Source organism: Struthio camelus, chromosome 1 (assembly GCF_040807025.1).
Source record: "Struthio camelus isolate bStrCam1 chromosome 1, bStrCam1.hap1, whole genome shotgun sequence".
NCBI classification, from domain to species: domain Eukaryota; kingdom Metazoa; phylum Chordata; class Aves; order Struthioniformes; family Struthionidae; genus Struthio; species Struthio camelus.
Genome location: NC_090942.1, coordinates 151,197,756 through 151,218,519, shown reverse-complemented (window position 1 = coordinate 151,218,519; position 20,764 = coordinate 151,197,756). Strand labels below are relative to the sequence as shown.

The following is a 20,764-nucleotide window of genomic DNA, read 5'->3' as shown; positions in this document are numbered from 1 at the left end:
CAAATTCACCACAGCTATATAGAAGTTTTTCTAGAATATTGGAAACAGTTTTATATTTTCTTTGCGGTACAGTTTTAATTATCTGGCAATGCTTTATTATAGCATCTAACAACAGAAAAAGCATACAAGTCTCAGATTTCTACCTTAAACAAGTCTCTTGTGAAAATGGAAGGAGAGCTTCAAAACTTGCAACGGGAGAAAGTCTCTGTACTTGCGGATCTCACATCTACACAAGAACTTTGCATTAAATTGGATGCAGGCAAAGAACTGTTAAATCGGCAGTTAACCTCCAGTGCAGAGGAAGTAGAAAGGGTATGTGAAATATATTCTAAAAACAGTTTTATATTAAAGTTGTACTTAAGGGATCTGAAACTACTTTGAGATCTAAAGTAATCAAAGAAGCCTCCTGTTGAGCTGTACTCTTTCAATATATATTTTTTTATGTTTAATTTGACATACCTCAAGGGCTTATTCCTCAGAGGGTGGATGCTGTATACTATCTGAAGAGCTGACTGCTTTGAGAGGTTTCACTTTGAACACTCAAAATTCAGGACTTAAAATTACTAATTGTTTTCCTGAAACATGTCCTAGATTTTAGATCCAGTCACTTATTATCGATAAGTAGAATAGCTGAAGTAGTTTGTTAGCAAAGCACCTTGACGTGGACATGAACGTGCTTGACTGCTGTTGGGAGTAAGTAACATTATATCCTTAATAGTCTCTCCTTAACTTTTCTCGAAAATAAGTTTCTTTTGACATTGATATTTATAAAAACTATAAAATCAATGTTTGATTGGCCAATTTTTTAAAAATCAAGGAAGATAAACTCTGAAAAATGTCATGCTTATTCAGATTGTTCAGATCTTTTTGGTATAGTTCTATCACTCTGCTCTAGCTCAGGTGAGATAATTTCTTGTTTCTTTACAAGCTTCTAGCATTCCATTATGCCATTATTATGTGTTATGGCTAAACTTGCTGTTTGAGAGTTGGTTGGTTGTTCCCACCAAATGCACTGTGTGATGTCTTTTGTGTAGCTGTGGAATGCTCTGAGTTGGTTTTGATAGGGCATATTTCCAGACGTTTGTCTGAAGCTGTCACGAGATCTGATTTGACTGGGAGGCTTCCTACTGGTTGAAAGGTATGTGTGGTTGTGTGAGATCATCAGGAAAGGGGCCTCCTGTGGACGGTGGAGAGAAACAACAGTTTCAGGAGAGAAAAACACAGAAAAGGCAAATGGAGAGTTTGGAGAAAGTTCTGAAGCTGGGAAATTTTCACTAGTGTTCTCATACCTTTCAACCAGTAGTCTTTCATCAGCCATGTAAAACCTTCAGTTAGGGCTCTTAGTTTACATATCGTGATATTGCAGAGATCTGCATGACAAGAATTTTTTTGCAGCATATGTATATTTAGAAGTGGAAACTAAACCTAATGCCAAATAATGTTGTTTTTTGGTATTTCTAATGCTATTTATTTTCTTTTAATTTACGCTGTCTCCAGTTTTCAGCATTCTTTTGTCTTGACATACAAAATTAGAGTAGCAACGCTTTATAGGCAAGGGATTTTTGATTGACAGCTAATGGAAAATTGGATCTTTCAGACTAGGGAAATCTTTTACTTTTTTTTGGTAAAACCAAATAATTGGGGTTGCTTTGGAAAGTGAAAGATACTTTTTTTTTCCTGTTGGCCTCTGGTTTGAGTTCTTAGTGTCTTCCTGCTTTGGACACATGAATGGTTATTTCGTGAATATTCTGAGGAGCATGCTGGAGACCTGGAGTGTTTGTTAAGATGTCTCAGTTTATAGATTTATCAGAAACTTGGGCTAAGCAGTATCATGCTTAATGCAAGCTAGCTTTAGGTAAAATGCAACTAAAAGTGTTTGCAATACCAAAATGACTCAGACATATCAGAATGCATAGGTGAAAAAATGAAGGAAAAAAGGCATGTGGTTGACTTAGGCTAAGATTAAATCAGACAGGTTTCTCTCTCTTTGTCCAGCTGACATGATACAGATTTTCTTGATATACTGACTCAGAGATTATTTTTTCTTTCTTTCTGTACTTTACGTGCATCCCTAAGAAAGAACCCCTTTTTCAGTGGAACATACTAGGCTTTACATGTATTCTTCTTTTTTAGGTCCCCCAAGAAATATGATTGTTTAATCTTTTGTTTTGGAATGTATTCACTTTTCCTTCCTAGATTTTTTTTTTTAATGCTCCTTTAAGTAAAAATAAATGTAATATCACCCTGATGGAGATGGAGATATTGGTTTGTTAGATCAGGTGTCATCTCCTCTAAGCAACTGGTTAATCAACAATTTCTTGCATCAACAAAATGTATAATTTCCCTTCTGCTGATAATTCTGTTTGTGTTTTTCACATGAAGAGTCTGTGTGTATCAGTTCTTGTATTTCATAGCAGTTCGTGGCTGCTTGTATCGAGTATGTTTATGGTCAGATATGTACACCGGATAAATTAATAAAGGTGACAGTGGGTTTTGATTGAGGCTGTATATAACGATAATCAACCATCTTAGAGCAAGAATGAGTTTGGGTCATTGATACCAGCCTTCTTTTTTTCAAGGTTACCATGACAGATGGCTGGTGGGCTTAACAGGCATACATCTAAAAGTTTAAAATTTTTGTTTAGCTGCAGAATGATTGCGAATCATCCCATTCTGAAATAGAACTCCTCAGGAAACAACTGGCAAATGAAAGAGCATCTATGAAAAACCTGGAGTCTTTGCTTGTGTCCAGTCGAGAGAAAGAATTGCAATCACAGATAGCAGAGCAAGAAAGAGACTCTGAAATTCAGCTCCTCAAGGAGCAGCTTGCTTTAGCAGAAAATAAACTGTGAGTAAATGACCAATAGAATATTGCAGGTTTTTCAGCTGCTGTGTGTGTGTGTGTGTGTGTTTTTTTTTTCTTTTTTTTTCCAGTATACCTATACACATAGATTGCTTATATCTAGTTGCATTTGCAACTGGCCACAGTATCTTGGTTACCTTAATAGTAGAAGATACTAAAAATCAGCTTCTGTTTCCTCAGCTACATCCTAAAATGCTTTTCCATGTAGAGCTATATTTTACCTCCTAAGATGTTCTTAACATCAGTTGCATGCATGGTATAGCTGCCCTTTTAATTTTGGATAATTTTGTTTGATAACGTACTTGGAGGTTTTTAATTGCTTATCTAATTAAATTATATGGAATTTACAGTGCTGTGCAAAGTCGAGATTTTACTCAGCTGAGAAATACAACGGTTCAGCTAGAGTCAGAACTAGATATCACCAAAAGACAGCTGGGAACTGAGCGCTTTGAAAGGCAAGTATATACTTTTCTGTTACATTTTCTGCGTAATTTGGATAAAATGCAATATTAGTATTAAGACTTAGACTATTTAAAAGCATAAATAGCAAAATTTTGGTTTTGCTGTGCTGCACATCCCCTGTGTGTTCAGATGATGCTCATTTCACTGAACTTAGACTGCGTAACCAGTCTAAACTAGTCTAAACTAGTTGTCTAGGTTCCCTTTATACAGAGATGAGATAGTGAAATAAACTGCCTTCTGGAAGTGCCGACTTTAGAATGGGTTGAATCACTTTCCAGAAGATGCCTATCAATCTTCATTGATTTATAGTGAGAGTCTAGGTGACTAATTGGTTAAATAAGTGATGTATAGATTACCAGTTCTGTAATATGAACACTACCCTTCAACTCTACCTGTAGCAGTGAACTGAACTGGGTAGAGCATTGGTTCAAGGTGTATGCACTTGTCTGTACAGTTTGATTGCTAGTATATACTTTGGAACAGTTTTAGCCTGTATCAACTAGCATTTTCAGAGGTGCTATTTGGGGCACAGTGGGTGCTAGGAATGGTTTTCAGATGGCAGTATGAACAAAGTCACACTTTTTTTTGGTGGGGAGGAAGTTTAACAATATGTATAAGCGGTTTTCATATGATTTGGCCACAGGGCAAGAGAACTGTCCCTGGCCTGCTTTATTAATTAGTTTATCTTTGTAGTCTTAGTGTCTTCAATAGTTCCTTATCTGTGAAACAGGAATAACAGGATTTCTCTATCTCACAGAGGTAGGGAGGGTAAAAATATTAAAGTGACCAGCATTATATTGGGTATGTAAAGGAGATGGCTAAAAGAAGTAGGCTAATGTGGCTAGGAGAAGTAGGCTTTCTAGCACAGGCTAGAAAATCAGGGATCCTGTTTAACTGTAGTAAGGTACTTTGTTGATGCTCTGTGCTCTCATAAGTAAGGATGAAGGTTTTGAGAGGGGACCCCTACGCACGAGGTTAAGCCTTTTAAAGATGAATTCCTTAGATATTACAGAATGTTTCAATTTCAGATGACATCCTCCTTTACTTTGAAGCTTGCTAAACTTTTGGGTTAGATTTGCAAGTCAGTTTACAAGTGACATCATTTGTGCTTCTTCAGCTGCATAAAATGGGCCAGACTGTATGCTAATACAAGAACAGCCTTGTTTTGAAATAAGTGTAATCTTCAAACTATTATTTCTCTACTCCTGCTTTGTGGTTACATCCATCTCATGGTATATGGGTGCTACCTGATAGGGACTGTAAATGTTTCTTCTTCAAATGTTCATTGGCAAAAAGTTGAAATAGCCTTCATACTTACTCCCTTCTAAGTAGGGATACTTTGCAGCTATAAACAGCCACGCTAGTAACAATAATGCCAATATTTAGTTTACAGTTTGTTGGCAAATCAAATATTAGAAGACAACCATACTGACACGCAACCTCATTCTGAGGCTAGATCCTGTTTTCATTCCTGAAGAGCATTACTGCTCTCCTTCAAGAGAACGACAAACATAAGTACCTTAATTGTTTTGAAAATAACAATGTTAGGTTCCTTTATGCAGTCTCTAAATCAGTTCATAGAATCACAAAATGATGGAAGGGACCTCTGGAGAACATCTGGTCCAACCTCCCTGCTCAAACTAGAGCAGATTGCCCAGGACTGTGTCAAATTGGGTTTTAAATATTTCCAAGGATGGAAACCTCTCTGGGCAACCTGCTCTTCACTGTGAGGGTGGCTGAACACTGGAAGTGTTTTCATGTGTTCAAGTGGAACTTCCTGTGTTTGAGTTTGAGCTCATTGCCTCTCATCCTGCAACTGAGCACCACTGAGAAGAGTCGTCCTGACACCCTCCCAGCGGATATTTATACGTGCTGATGAGATCCCTTGAGCCTTCTCTTCTCCAGGCTAAACAGTCCCAGCTCTCTCAGCCTTTCCTTGTATGACAGATGTTCCAATCTGTTAACTGTGTCTGTGAACCTTCATGCTCACTCCAGTGTGTCCATGTATTTTTTTTTTTTTAAACTGGGGAGCTCAGAAATGGGCCTAGCACCCAGCTATGGCCCCACTAGGGCTGAGTAGAGGGGAAGGATCATTTCCCTGACCTGCTGGCAATATTCTTCCTAATGCAGCCCAGGAAACCATTGGCCTTTGCCATGAGGGTGCATTTTGACCCATGATCCACTTGTCCACCAGGGCCCCCAGGTCATTCTTTGCAAAGCTGCTTACCAGGTGGTTGGCCCTCAGCCTCTGCTGGCACGAGGGGGTTCTGCTTCCCCAGGTGCAGGACTTTTCCCTTTCCTTTGTTGAACCTCATGAGGTTTCTCTCTGCCCAGTTCTCCTGCTCGTCAAGGTCTCTCTGCATGGCAGCACAACCCTCTCAGCCATTTCTCTCTGTTTTGTAATGTCTGTGATACAGTTGCACAAGCAGCACGCAGAAATCTTTGATAGTGCAGACTGAAATGTTACCTCAGGTAAAGTCAGATGTTAGATTCAGCTGTCTCTGAAAGCCTAAAAGCTCTGTTTTTTTTTTTTTTTTGGCTTTTTCATAAAATCAAAACAGTGTCCCCTCAATTTCTCGCAAAGGTTTCAAGAATTCTGTTTCTTTTTATTTTTCTTGCTTTACAAGAGCAGATATTTATCTCTTTTGCTAGCATGGAAAGGGAGTAAAGCTCCAGACTGGCTTCTTGCAGCTGATCTTTCTTTCTGGTACTGGTAAGGAAAATTAGAAAATTAGCCAGAGAGCAGAAAAGTACTTTTTTTTACAGGCAGTATCATGACAGCATACAATGAAGCAGCAGACATGACTGCTTTTTTGTCTTCAATTTAAAGAAGTGCATAGATGATATCCCTGTCTTAACATTGACTCCCCTAGGTATATTGATTTACTACTGTCTTGGTGCCAAATGGAATAATACTTGAAATTAGGAAGTGGTGGGTTGCTGCTGGTGCTGTCAGGCCTGGAATGAGCACCAGCATGGTGGTGATAAGAGGATGCTCGACCCTTCTGTTCTGCTGTTTCCCTGTTGCAAGTCAGGGAAAACACCTCCCCATTCCTCCCATCCTCCTGACTGTGGAAGCAGGTTTGACTCATATGGAAACAACAGATTTGGCTTATTGTCCTGCTCTGGCTGTGTGACCAAGCACAGGACTGGCTAACGGGTACCTCCAGGTAGCCCTGCTCACATGATTTGCCTACCTTATTATTCCTTTTTCTCTTTCTTGACCCTCCTTTCTGCTGTCCTCGTACCTCTGCCTCAGTCTCCTCCCAAATAAACAACCTCCCCCTAATTACTTTTCCCTATTGGTCACAGTTTTGCTACATCCATACACAAATTTGGTATTTCTGATACTGTTACCCAGGTGATTTCAGCCTTATGTGGTATTATTGATGCAGTTACTGAGGTACTGCTGGCCTTGTAAGACTCCATGCACCAAGAGTTCCCTCCCCTTCCCTCCATCTGTGAGGTTCAGCCATTTCTTGCCTAACTCTCCCTTAACCACATGTGAAACCCAACCATCTCTCATGGCGCTCTAGCTGTGATTTTTGCCAGCTTCTGACACTGTTACCTGTCACATCCAGCAATTTCTTATGTCATGTCTAATAGTTTTCTACATCCTGTTCACTTAGTTTAACCTCACACCAAGGCCTAGTTGAGGCTCTAATCGTTTGTTTGCGTCCCTAAAACTCCCCTGCTTAAAGATAGTATCAGAAAGAGCTGCACTATTATCTCTGTCCCACAGATTCTGTACAGGCCTCCCATAGTGCACCTTCCCTACTTGGGCTGCGCATATAGAGATGGAAGCCTGACTCTCCTGGGTGTTTCCTACGAGGGGTGCAAACAGGTGCAGTCTGACTTCCTGCCATTGCCAGCACCATCTTGACCCTTAAAGACAATACAGCATGTGTGCAGTAAGGCTCTTAAGAGCAATAATGGCCTGTGAGACTAATAGTCAATGTAGACAAGTCAAGTTCTTTAGTCTTTATAGTGCATATGGCACCTCCCTGGGCATGAGGTTGTGGGCTGTTGGTAGCTAGGTGGAAGACTGTTACCATCTGACTGGTGCTTGCTGCTGGTTGCTTGCAGATTCAGAGCTCGGAGGTGGTGCTAGATCTGATCCCTCCCCTAGAGGTTTTGGTGGTCTACTTCAGTGGCTAACTTCATGGATAGGGCTGTGATAATGGCTTAGGCACACCAGAGTCCATTTCAGTTCAATACCATAACCACGGTCCTCATTACACAATCATTTGAAAGGTCTTGGGCAACTGAGAGCCTGATTTTCCAGCTCAGGTTGATGCTACCCTCCTAATACACCCATTAATTTAGAGTGAACCATTGCCAGGTTTTACTGGAATTATACACTGAAATTTAGGGGTTGTTGCAGCCAATCTTCCTAGTAGTTTCCCAGTCCAACCAAAGCTACCTTCCCATTTAGTTGGCAGCTAGAAACCAGGATCCAATGTGAGTACGTGCCTCCCAAATTTCCCTGCGTATTACCCAGTCCCACGTGCTTCCTCCCCGTACACCTAGATGCAGGAGTTGTTTGGTCCAGTATTCACTCCCACCCCTCACAGTCAAAATGAGCAGAATCCTGTTTTACCATGTTCTCACTGGGGGGCCCATCTGTCTCAGGGCACCTTAGGTAGGCTTTGCTGCTGGCCTCACTGGCCCAAACTGCATCAGAATACCGTAACATCTTCATGTTAATGTCATTGCTGATTTCAGGGATTTACCTTGCAGACCTATGAATAACCTTAGATGTAGGTTCTTCATCCCTGGACATGTTTGCAGTTTCTAGAGCTTAATCTGCAGCAAGCATGGCTAGCTTTCCGTCTTCTAGGGAAAACGGAGATAATGGATACATAGAGGAAAATCTGGATAGGAATAATACAGAAAGAGTCACGATAAACAACCGATCTCTTAAAAATAAAAAATGGAAAAAAAAAAAGATGATAATGATTATGAGATCATTTTGATCATTTTTGAAAAGTGCTTAGCCTCACTCTAGAAGAATTTTGATTTAGGGAACGTGCTGTACAGGAGCTTCGACTCCAGAATCTTACAACCTCGTATCAGTTAAGCTCCACATTAAGAACATCATCACCTGAACGTTGCCACCATCAGTCTCCTGAGTGGTCTCTGGACCGGTCCCTGGAAGGGTAAGTAGTTCAACAATTCAGTTCTTAACAGAGAAGAAATACAGAAGTATGAACTCTGGTATTTCCTGTTAAAATGTTGGATGAATTCCATGAAATTACACTGTTTCAAAAAAGTTAAAGATTCAGGACCACAATCCTGTGATGATATTCCTTGTATTTTATTTTATTCATATTCCTTATATTTTATTTTATTCGGCTGTATTGAAAATAGCACTGGAACTGTTGTAGCCATAACACCTTCTAACAATAACTGTAATAGTGCTACATAAAAACCCAACTTGACTTACTACCTTTTTGTCCAGTTTTAGGTATAAATATTGAGGTTGCTGCTACAGAAGAACTCATAACTATCTAGCCTTTCTTCTTGTAGTAACAGTCAAAGTATTTTTTTTATTCCAAATACGTATGTACCTATCAGCATGTTTTTACTGGAAACATAAATGCATTCTAAAAATCATCAAACACATGTAACCCTGAAGATGAACAAGCTCAACAGTTTTCCTTTTCACAGACAGTGAAATGAAGCCTTCACAACACGCAGCTACTCCCCTGAGAGTTTCATTCTTGGCTTGGTTTCCTATTAGTTATCTGCTGCTTGTTTTGGGTGTTTGTTTATTAATTGATTGATGGCAACATGCATTAAAAATAATTGCAAGTTGAGGTGGGGGTGGGGAGAATTCTCAATTCATGACTTCCAGGAAATCTTTTCTGCTTATGAGCTAATGATGGCCTTCCAAGATGAATTTCATTAATACTCTGTTAACTGAGACTTTTACTTTTGGCACTTCATTGATCTTTGTTATCAAAGGCTCCTCTAAGTACATAGGCCCTATGAGTGTGGTGCAAGTCTCCTTGGGTCAGTAACTGAGATCAGAATGAGATAAATAAACCAGTGGCCTGGAAGAATGAGTAAGTGCAAAGATACTAAATGCAAATATTTGATGGGTGTAATCATGAGCAGAACAGCAGAATTACTTAAGGTGGTTCAGATAGATATGTTAGGAGTTAACGAAACACATTCTCGCTATAAGGTCCTGTTGGACTTAAAGCAGAATGATATTAGAAATAGGCCTCTAGGAAGTGAAATTCCATCTATCAATTGATTGAAGATAACTTATAACTTCAGTATAACTTGACTGAAGGTAACGTAAGGAAAGATACTGTAAAAATAACTACATATTCATAGAGAAGCTTCTTCAACAGCTGACATTTGATTCTACAGTACATGAAATACACAGAGACAGCAGTGCTGGCGTCACCATTGATGCTTTGCCTCCTGTACAGTGTTTTGGTGCTATTTTACCAGACAAACTGTGATGGGAGATGAATCAACAGTTCCTTTTTATCAAGGTTCTGATAATCAGAAATAAATTGGACAGTAACTTTTTCTTATTCTCCCATCTTTCTTTTTGTCTTCACTGCACAAGACTCCATGTTTCACTAGAGTGAAGAGCATGTGACTTGTACTTTATCGTGCAGATCTGGTAGGAAAGACCTTTTCTGTCTAATTTTCATAAGTAATAGTAGTCCAGAGGTTGTCTTTCATTTCAAAGAGCATTATAGCACTTTTGTGCAATAAAATATAATCCCGCAAATCATCTGGATTGACTGTTGAAGTGTCTAGGAAGCCTGCTCAGAGTGCTTTCAGAATGAAAACCTTAAATTTTTTTGCATGTAGAAACATCAGAATGTATTTCTGTATTCACTGAAAGTGAAACAAATTGAATTTCCTATTTTTTTCCCTAGGGATTCTTTATTCAAAGACTTTTAATGTTATATTCACGATGGCTTGTGAAGACCGTGCACGTCATCTGGAGAGTTAGAGGTCAAATGTAATTCTGGGCTTATCATCTTTTCACTTTCAAATGCTAAATTTCATTAAATGCATTTCACGACTTCTTGAACAAGTTTTCGGACACTCCTAATGTTGTTCAGTGGAAAGAAATCTGTCTAGATAATTTCCTCTTCCTCCTAGCCCTCCTCAATCTTGTATCATTGTGGGATATGGCACATCTCAGTTAACAGGAAAAAAGAATGCAAGTTACATCAACTGTACTGATTACTGTTCCATTATTAAAAATGTATTGATATAACTGGAATAAAGGAATGGATATAACAATATCAGGGAAAAGAAGTGTCTCTATCCCGATGTTATAATTTGAATGTATTTTTGCTGAACTATGTGAGGATTATGCTTGCAAGAAGGTGTTATGCTATCTCAAGGTAGGCAGGGATTTTTTTTTTTTCCTTCAAACCTCTCATACTTCTCAATTTGGCCAAAATAGGATACTAAAGCCAGGAGATATCACAGTGTTTTGATATTCATCTATCACATGATACGGTATGTTTTTGTATGTTTCCACTATAGATATGTTTGAGAGCTATTCAACTTCTAAGAATTTTATTACAACTTTCTTGTAATAATCTATTTATTTTTACAACAATTTTATTACAACTACGCTACCCTTGTACTTAAAGAGTTTTTTAATATGAAAGAGTAGTATTTGTATGGTGATAAATACTGACATTTTAACTTGTTCAGAATTTCTGCTCTTTATAACATTTACAAATATTATGACCTACACTCTTGCGTTTTAAATACAGGAGAGGACGTAGCATTCTCTCCTGCTGTAAATTATCAGGGAAGTCTCTTCTGTATTTGGAAATAAATAATTTCTGTTTAATTCAGGACATTATTCACTTTTTTTTTTTTTAATAGATTCATCCTTCTTGCTATCTTCATAAACTTAGAAATCTTTTGGAAAAGTTTTATCTTTGAAGGCAAGGACAGGTTAGTTATGATAATGGTTTGAACCAACATCTTGCATATGTTGCATAGACATTCTGTTTGTGATAACTTGACTACTACACATTCAGAGTCATATCTCAAATAATGTTTGAAGACAGCATAACCTATATAAATGCCCCTTACCTCCTTTTAAAACCTGTTGATGTGAGCTATAGATATGATTCTATGTTGCTTTTAGGAACAGGTTGCTTTAAAAAGGCCTTAAAGGTATTTGATAAAGGTCCCCTCCAAAATGATAGCATAGAAATATATACTTATAACAAATTCTAGGACTAGCTTTCCACAAGAGCAACAATATCACTGTAGTTGCAACCTCACAGCTGACCTAAGGTGAAGCCAGAAAGGGAAGAAAAGATGGAAGAAGAATTATTTCAATTTGCTTCAGTTTGTGAGTAATATATTTCAGTTTAAGAAAAAACTGCTTGTTCACATCTTGCCAATGTTGTAATAGTCTTAGAGGATTTGAACAGTGTTTGTTCATTGGGAATTGCATATATTACTCTTAAGAGTAATATATTCTGAAAACCTTGAGACCATTGCTGAATTTGAAACTTTTCTTCCTCCTTTAAGTCGAAAATAAATAATGAGTTCAGTCAGCATATTTATAATTTCATATTTCGGATTGCAAGCCCTCTAATTTTTTTATAACACACCTTATTTGTTTTCCTAAAGCAGGAAGTACTATTGAACGTGCCCAAATTGAAATGTATTATAATATTCTGCGGTGCTATCTGTTTCCTCATAATGTGGGTTACTGGTGGTAGGGTACTTCTCTTGTTATTGCTTTATTACAGTATTTTGTTTGGAAATAAACATAAACAATCCCCCCCCAACATTCATGTTTGCATTTGTGATGCTTATTGATGACTCTAAATAATACTATACTTATAAACTTGATTTTATACTTTTTTTTTAAATTAACTCTTATTTATTCACAGTAATATTGTTTACATATCCACACCTAAAAATGACTTGTGATTTTTCTTTTGAAATAAGAGCATATTAAACTCGATTTCAGCTATTGTGTGATGACCTAGTGATCTGTTTTGCATCATAAAGAATGCTGTCATATTTTAAAAAGCATTCATGTTTTTATACAGCAATACGTTTATAACCTCTGTCCACTGATTCTGCTAACCTAAAGCAGTGGAGACTGTATCACCATTAACCAGTAAAAAGTATTTTGCTTGAGCATAACTAGTTTGCAGGATTTGTAGAGGAAAGAACACAGTGCCTCTGGTATCCTCTCTTCTTTTTCTTTCATCCTAGAAGAAATAGGAGCTACTATTTATATAAGACAATATCTCCACTACTAGTGGAGATATAGTTCTACCACCAAGGAAGAATTCATTATGTATGTCTGGGTAAAACTGTTGCAGTGCTTTTCTAACAATCCATGCAAGCAACCTTTCCACAGCGTTTGGAACTGTGTATCTGTGCAATTTATCCTGCTGCTTCCACTCAGAAAACCATTTTTCCCCCCTTTCAGTCACTAAATAAAGCTTGATCTTTAGAAACATGTAATCAATTAAAATTCTGCTGCCACTGTTAAGGCAAGCATTTTTAGCCTTTGACTAGAAAAAAACAGGCGTGCTGTGGGGTGGCTTTGGTAGGGCTAGAGCTGAGATTTTATTTGTTCTTCTTTCTTCTGAGACTGAGTAATCCAGCCCAGATATTAATGCAGCAGCGGCTATCACTGTAGAGTTTGGAGTATTAGAAAACCACATGGCTATCAGCCTCAGAGTTGCTTCGTCAGCTCTCTTTACCCTTTGTATATTTTATCTGACTTTCAGATTACCAGATCTGAAATGATAAAATAAAGTGCATCTAAAGTGTATATACAAGGAGTGTTTAACCTATTAGTTTGCACTAATAGGTTCTCTTTCCGTATGTCTTAGTGATTTCAGTATGACTGAAGTGTATGAATAGTTGTGCACAAGGAACATGCGTTGCTTTGCTGATACAGACTGGAATGTTGAAGTGTAATCTCAAATTAATAAAAGAAGTAGGAGTTTGTTCAATGCATCTTGCATTCTTTTGCCAAATAATCTTTCCTCTGAGTCACTGGACTTTCACATTCACTTCCAGCAGAGGGAGTGTATGAAATGAAAATGAATGAATTACAGCTATTGTGGTATTAACATATGTAGTTACCTGAACATGTGGAGAGATATTTCACAGTTGGTTTTAAGTTTTGGACACTTTCCAAAGTAAAGAAAAATACCATGATAAGATGGACAAAATGTTCATGCCACTTGGCTTGGTTTGACTGGACTGAAACATACATCCTCATTTCATGACAGGGATCAGCTTTTTTACTAATACAGCTTTGAAGAAAAAGCTTGTTTGTAACTAAAAGGTTATGTTCAAGACACAGCCTGACATAATGTTTCCTTACACTGGGCTTTTTGACCTGACTTTCTAGTGATTTTTTCCTAAGGTTCTCCCACACTTACTCCTCAGTTTTACTCTCAGTAGACTCCATGAGGCAGTTTTATCTTTTATTTCAGTAGACGCAGAAGTCCAAGCTTACTTTTAAGTTTCCTAACTTGTCTCATCTATATTATTTTCAGGGTTTTTTTTTTTCCCCTGAGGTGGGGAAAGAACAAACATTTTTTATCTTGTATGCAGCCTACACCCAGGCAATTATGTAGAGTACACAAAGCAAAAAAAAATTTATTGCCAAAGCCGCAGTGCAACTTTGCAGTTTCTCAGATTTGCTTTCTGTCTGTTCCTCTGCTGCCAAATGAGTGACAACTGAGATCCACAGAAGGCAGCAAAATAAACAGGATGCAAAACAAATAGAAGCAGTAAGAGGTTTTTGCTGTCACTGTTAGTCTCTATTCTGTGGTATCTGTAGTTGTTGCATTTGTTCCTGTGCAACCTTTAAACTAGCATTAAGAAACTATCATTTTTACATTTTTGCTATAATTACTAGAAAGTAGATTTTCACACTTGCTGAGTGCCTAGTATTTCATTATGCTATTTATGATACCGTTCCTTAATTTTACATTTCCAACAGGCATACTAACTAGGACAAAGGTATAACTTTCCTACACATATATCTTTTTAAAAAATTACCTTTGTCAGACGAGCATCCACATTTTAAAAACAATGCTACTTAGAAATAAACTCTGTAATTTGATTTCTGACCTGCAGTGACTGCTCTAGAAATAATTTTGAAATGATTGTCTCATTGTAAGACTGATTGTACACCTGTTTTTCATTTCTGCTGCCCTTGCTGCTGCCATAAGAAACATAAAGCAAGCTCTATGGCATTTTCCCTTCAAAAACGTCACGTGGTGAGATTTGTTTTCTTCTTTCCCTAATTTGGTAAAATTCAGATCCCTTAATTGCTGGACTTCCTTCCTGTCAACTTTTACTGACAAGTTCAGCCGCTTTTTAAAGTATGAACTCGGTTGTGAGGGCCAGGCAAAAACGTTCCGGCCTTCGCTAATGCCTCAGTGCCCTTTCTTTGCTACCGGATTGAAGCCAGGGGATGACAGACTATAGGCTTATACAGCATTTGAGTTTTCCCTTGGCAGAAGCATTATGTAACACACTTTTGTGTTTAATTATTAAATAAATGACACCCAAGTATCTTCTAAAACTTTTCTGACACAATGCATGTATCGCTTTATGCTGCCATGTCAGATTTGTATTTTGAGATCCTTCATCAAAGCAATTCTTAAGGATTCTGGTTGCTGCCAGAAAGGGGGATGAAAAGACAAATATACAGTGACTTCAGTTGCATTAGATAACTTTGCGTAGCTCAGAGTTAAGGGCAACGTATCCTGTTTTACCTTGAACCTTTTAAAATTGATAGGGAAGACACTGAGGGGCAATGCTGTGTGACACGTGTCCTCTTTTCAGGCAACACTAGGCAGATCTGCTGTCTGTGGAGTCTCTGACTGACTTTACACCAGGGAGACCTTTTGTGGGCATAAAAAGATAGCACCTGTAGCCCTCTCTGCTGGAACAAGAACTCACAGGTTCATGTTTTACTGAAACAGATACACGCCAAAACGGGAAACCAGTCATTCATGCCATTCAAGGATGCGTTTTCTGCCAGTTTCTCCAGCCAGCTTCCCTAGCCTTCCTTTTGCCACTCGCACGGTAACTAAGCTTCGACTACGCTATTTGAATATCCAAATATACGGCTCCTCACAGCTACAAGCAGCTTCACCTAGAACCTTTCGCTTTGAAATGCCTGCAACAGGCTCGACTGATTCCTAGTTCGGGCCTGATCTGCTTTGAGCAGAGGTACCTATCGACCGCAACTCCACCGCTGCCTTTTCGCTCGGCCGAGAGAAACCTCGCAGGCCTCCAGCTGCTGCCCCGTGCCTGCCCTGAAGGCAGGTGCGACCGAAAGAGAAGCCAAGGCGCAAAGCTCTGGTGGTGCCGCCGCTCCTGCCCCGCCCGCCGGCCCTGCCTCGCCTTTGGCCCCGCGGGGGCGGGCGGCTCCTGCGCTACAGGTGGCGGCTGCGCCCGCCGGGCCGGGCGGAGCGAGGGAGGCTGCAGCTCGGCTCGGCGCGCTCGGGTGGGCCGGTGTCGCCCGACCCACTCGCCGTCGCCTCCCGGGCGCTGCCAGCCGCGGGCAGCGCTCTCCTGCCGCGGCCGCGGACCGCAGGTGAGTGAAGGGAGCGCGAGTACCGGCGGCGGCGGCGGCGGCGGGGGGGGAGGGATGGCCGCCCCGGCCGCCGCCGGTGTCTGAGCTGCGCCGAGAGCCGGCGAGGCACGGGCAAGGAAACAGCCGCGAGCCGGCGGCAGGCCTCGCCGGCTCTGCCGCTCCGCGCGTTACCCGCGGCGCTGCGCGGAAGGGGAGGCGGGGGAACTTGCCGGAAAGTAGCGGCTGGTGCCCACAGAGGGACGCGGCTGGGCACGCTCTGCCTAAAAGACCTTTTCCTGCAAGGGTTGGTCGTGCGAGGGGGAGAAGGAGGCAGAGCTGCCCGCCGGCCTCCCCCTTCCCCTCAGCCCGCCCGTCGGGATCCTTTCCGCCCCCGAGCCCGTCACGATCCCCTCAGCGCGGCGGCGCAGGGGGCGAGGGCAGCCCCGCGCCGCGCCTTCCCGCCCGGCCCTTGGCCCCACCTGGCGCCGCGCGGCCGTTGGAGCCGTTGCGGCCGTTGGGGCGGTGGCGGCGCCTTGGCGGCGTGTCCGGCCCGCGTTGCCGGCGGAAGGGCAACGCGGTGCGTGGGCCGGGCTCCTCGCGACGGTCGGCACCAGCGTCAGTTGAGTGGGACTGGGGGGGGCGCGAAAGGAGGCTTTATTTCCGTGTGCGGAGCCTGGAGGCTCACCGCAGCCTGGTTTGCAGGGGTGACAGCGAAGAGAGGTTACTTAGTCGGAATTAAAATAGCCGGGCGCTATTTTCCACGTACGCGAAGGCCTGCTTAGGAGTTTACATTGTGAAGTTTATCAAAGGCGAATGAACATACTTGAGCTTCACGTGGCTTCAGCGTTTAGAATTTAGTTTACTGATGCGTTTTTATGCACGGAAAGGCGGTGGCTTTCCCCCTCGCGTTTCTCAAACTTTTCATAAGCATGACTTCATACTAACCCATCTTTTAAGATAACTATCGTATAGCCAGAAATTATCCTTAAACCTGGTGAATTCTCCTCCTCCTTGATACATTATGGACGTGAGTTCTGCAATGTCACTAGTCCAACTATCTTTCTCATTATTCTATTAGCATCTATAGACAAACTTTCACTAAAGTACGTGTACTGAATTTTAATTGGTCTTTTTATGTTGCTGCTTACAAATCTTAAGTCATTGGGTAGGAATCTCCAAAATTTTGTAGGAGGGCAGTAAAATTTATCTCAATCGTGAATGCATCATCCTGCCGGTTTTGCCATAGAATAAACAGAAAAAACTATTATATGTATATTTAATATCAATATAAACACAGTAAGTATTTGCGTATTTCACACTAATTATAAATTACGTTCTTTTCTGTAACTTGTTTCATTGTATTTAATTTGCATAGAATCGTGCATGTCTTTGGCTTTATAAAAATATGAATAATAATAGTTAAAGCAATGTAAATAAAACAATATAAATATCAATTAGAAGTGTGCAGTGGACTGTATGTTACATCATTTGTCCAAAAGTAACTTGTTATTTCAGCTGACACACACAAGATCTTCCAGAAGTTTTTCCTCTTCTACTATTTTTGCATTATAAATCTAACATACCATAATTGGCTTCCATAAATATTTCTTCAGCTGGGAGTCATGTTCTCTACTCCAGTGCATTATATTCTCCTGTCATCACTGAAAAGCTCATTTGCTTTATCACTCGTGTATCATTGGCCTCCAAAAATAGTAACCATGCATCAAAGCTTGTTTGATACTGATACAAGGCTGTGTCTCACTTTTACATTGCAGTAATTTCTTATTCCTTGTGTCTTCGTGCCAATACCACTGGGGCACCAGTCCTTTTCCGTGCAACATGATATGGATTGTTTTTATGTAAATTTTAAGTGGAAGCGAGCTCTCATAAGCAGTTTCTACAGGGCAAAGATTAGATTACAGAAGGAGAAAATGTGACATTATTACTGGTGCTTGCCTTCAAACTCTTTAACCATTGAAATAAGGCAGTTTCATGATAAGAACTGGTTTATCTTCATAGAAAAGGGAGCAGGTGCATTTAGCTTGAGGTGGTGATGAAGAAGGCATTTCTTTGGTTGTAGTGATAAGTAATTAATTTGTTTATAAATAGACATCAGACTGTATAGACAGTAGACAGTCTTGTTTCTTTGTTTACATAATGACCTTATGAAGTTTACTTTTAATGTATTTTTAATTAAGAATATTTTCTTTAGCAAGAAGTATGCTTACAGATATGTAGAGTCTGATTCTTCTCTTGAAAAAAATGTAACCTCATTGGCTGCAGTAGAGTCACTTCTTATTTACTAAACAGAAATATGAGTGCCTCATATCTGCCAGTGAACCCTTCAGAGAAAAGGGGCTCTGCTCACATGCAGCCGATAGCAATATGACATCCCATGCTATCCCCTCCTGCAGGACATTATCAGCCACGTATTAAATGTGCTTGGTTGGCAGACACAGTATTTATAATCTTGATGGAAGAGTATCAAAGAGGAAAAAAGAAAGAGGGACTGGGCACCGAACTATTACCAAAGATCTAAAAATATGATTAAATTATGGAAACATGTCAGGCAAATAATTATGGCAGTAGCAAAGCTGCATTTCAGATTCAGCAGGACTGGAGTGAATTCATCAATGTCTAAGAATGCAGAGACAAATTCCCCTTGTGTTTTTGTGAAGATTTAATCAATGCGCATTGCCTCACATGGCATCCAGTTGTTCCATCCTTGGTTTCCAGTGTGCTGTGCCAGCACAATCAGTCTCTAAAAGATGCACCGCACACAAACCATGTCGCGCATTGAGACGTGCAGAGCACTTGCCCTGCAGAAGGTGAAGGTGCCTCCTAAGTCTGTTTTTACTTAAGCTTTTTTGTCCAGCGTCCTGTACAGCTGGAGAGCAGCAGTTCTCTTGCCTTCTGAGGGCTTGCCTCTTAACAGCAAGGGCTGGGTTTAGCTCATTCAAGGTAGTATATATCCAGCAATGCAGAGCTCATCTCTGTTTATGTTTTCAGATGTCTAGAAGTGCCTTGCTGGGGCTGTAGGCGCTGATGAGTTGAATGTGTGTGTTTTGTATCAGACCAGAATATTAAAGGGCATTCATTTGAACATGGAGATCTTTGCTGGAAGACGGGAGAACAAAGCCAATAGGTTCTGGGATTGTAACAGGCTTGTGTAGAAAAACTACTTCGTTTCACAGCTTTGCATACTCTGAAATAGAGTTAACAATCACAGGAAAGAAAGGAAAAAATTGATCACGAACCACTAAAATGTAGTGTGCCCAAGGTATTAAATATACAGTCTTCTCGTACTGAGAGATTTAAGGTTCTATATTATTAAAGAGAAAATAGAGGCTATGCAAAGAAATCTGAGAAGGAGACCATTTAGTTGTGCATTCTGTTTTAGTGAAATATCCATTCAGAGATAAAATCGTCCCTTAAGGAAGAGAGCTTTGTTTGTACTCTGACGTTTCTGTGGATTGCTATTCACCTCAAGTCAGCAGAACTCGCTCAGAATTATTTTTCTCTTTCCTTCAGCTTTGGGTTTGATAAGGTTGGGTCTTCTCAGTTTACCTTTTTAGATCAGCCAATACTTGCACAGCTCCCTCCTCATATTCCCTAGTACCTCCTCAGTGCTGTAGTGCAGCCTCTTTCCCACACCCTCACCCCATGTGAAGAGGACTAAGCTATGATTTGCTCATCAAATGAAAGTGATCTCATGCAGTCAGTATTAGATCTTTCAGATTTAGTAGGAAATTTGATTAACATTTTGCAGGTAGACTCCTGGATTCTCCAACAGTGCAGTGTAGAAAGGTAGGGTGGAGGGTCCTTGGCTGCTCTGAAATACATTGAAAATGGAAGGTTTTAAAATTAAATATAAAAGTGAATGGTGCATTCAGTACAGTCATTCTGATGTACTTTAGTTCATCAGGATTTTCAGTGTGAAATGCCTGCATCAGATTGATGAATTGTAACCTGGGAAGCTGAAAATCTTAGCAGTTCAAAAAAGAAGCAGTTGGCTCTCTTAGCACCTGGGGAAATACGGACAGCAGTTTGGGAGCATATCATAAATGTGTTAGTTAGATGCTTCAGCTAAAGCAACCAGCAGTACAGTTTCTAATGAAGCTGAGATTTAAATAAGTTTTTTGATTTGAAGGGTAATATTTCATTGTGTTCACACCTCTTAGAAGTCTCGCTAAACCTGGTGCCTGTGTTCTGCATAGCCCCAGCTAAAGCCGGTGTAATTCCTCTTGGCAGTAACAGCTTATTCAGTAGTGCTTGTAGGCGTTTAAGTAACAGAAATATGTCTTAAAACGCTTTAAACAGCAGATAGTGTATCTACCTTTGTAGAGCATATTTAAAACGCAGCTTTTAAGGGAGTTTCACAGTATGTATTTGAGGTGGCTTAAATTCTGTCAGTTTTTGAAATGATTCGAGAGGGAATTTAAATTGATGACTTGGAGATATAAGAATCAAAACAGATGTAAGCGAGACAGTAGGATTTTTTCAGCTGTTTGTCACCATTGACTCTTAGTGTCCTTGAAAGAGTCTATTAAAGCGTATTTACTTAGGGCGTACAGGTTTTTAGCCTATATGTTGATGTTTAAAGAGAATGAGATAGAACTAATTTCTTTGGTATTTCTTCCATTCAGTTTTGTTTCTTTCAAAATTCTCGAGCTCATGGTTCTCCTTGCTTTCAGCTGGCTTCGAGGAGGCTGTATCAGTCAAGCAGGGGAATAGGTGAAGAGGAGGACTGGGCCAGAAACCCACTTCTGTATAAGGTGATAGGTACTTTTGGTGGTATCCTTTGCACACTAAGTTTTCTGATAGCATCGCATCCATATGTATTGACCTCGTCCTCATAACTC

The 20,764-nt window shown here is 40.1% G+C and overlaps 2 protein-coding genes across 12 annotated transcripts in view; both read left to right on the top strand.

Moving 5' to 3' along the window:
- The window catches only part of TSGA10 (testis specific 10), a 38,854-nt gene extending 25,537 nt beyond the window's left edge, over window positions 1-13,317 (top strand). For 4 of the 10 annotated variants that reach the window (XM_068924068.1, XM_068924086.1, XM_068924078.1 and 1 more), the window contains 5 exons: window positions 103-312; window positions 2,646-2,848; window positions 3,214-3,318; window positions 8,350-8,484; window positions 10,231-12,320. In XM_068924068.1, coding sequence (XP_068780169.1) covers window positions 103-312; window positions 2,646-2,848; window positions 3,214-3,318; window positions 8,350-8,484; window positions 10,231-10,255 — 678 coding nt within the window. In that variant the 3' untranslated portion in view covers window positions 10,256-12,320. Of the gene's footprint in view, window positions 1-102; window positions 313-2,645; window positions 2,849-3,213; window positions 3,319-8,349; window positions 8,485-10,230 lie in introns of all 10 variants that reach the window. The other 6 variants (XM_068924105.1, XM_068924112.1, XM_068924128.1 and 3 more) reach the window with 4 other exon arrangements.
- Window positions 13,318-15,792: 2,475 nt separating this feature from the next.
- Window positions 15,793-20,764, top strand: part of CRACDL (CRACD like) — a 66,099-nt gene continuing 61,127 nt past the window's right edge. The window contains exon 1 of one of the 2 annotated variants that reach the window (XM_068923990.1): window positions 15,793-15,923. The gene's annotated coding sequence lies outside the window, so the exon portion shown is untranslated. The remainder of the gene's footprint in view (window positions 15,924-20,764) is intronic. The other variant, XM_068924014.1, reaches the window with a different exon arrangement.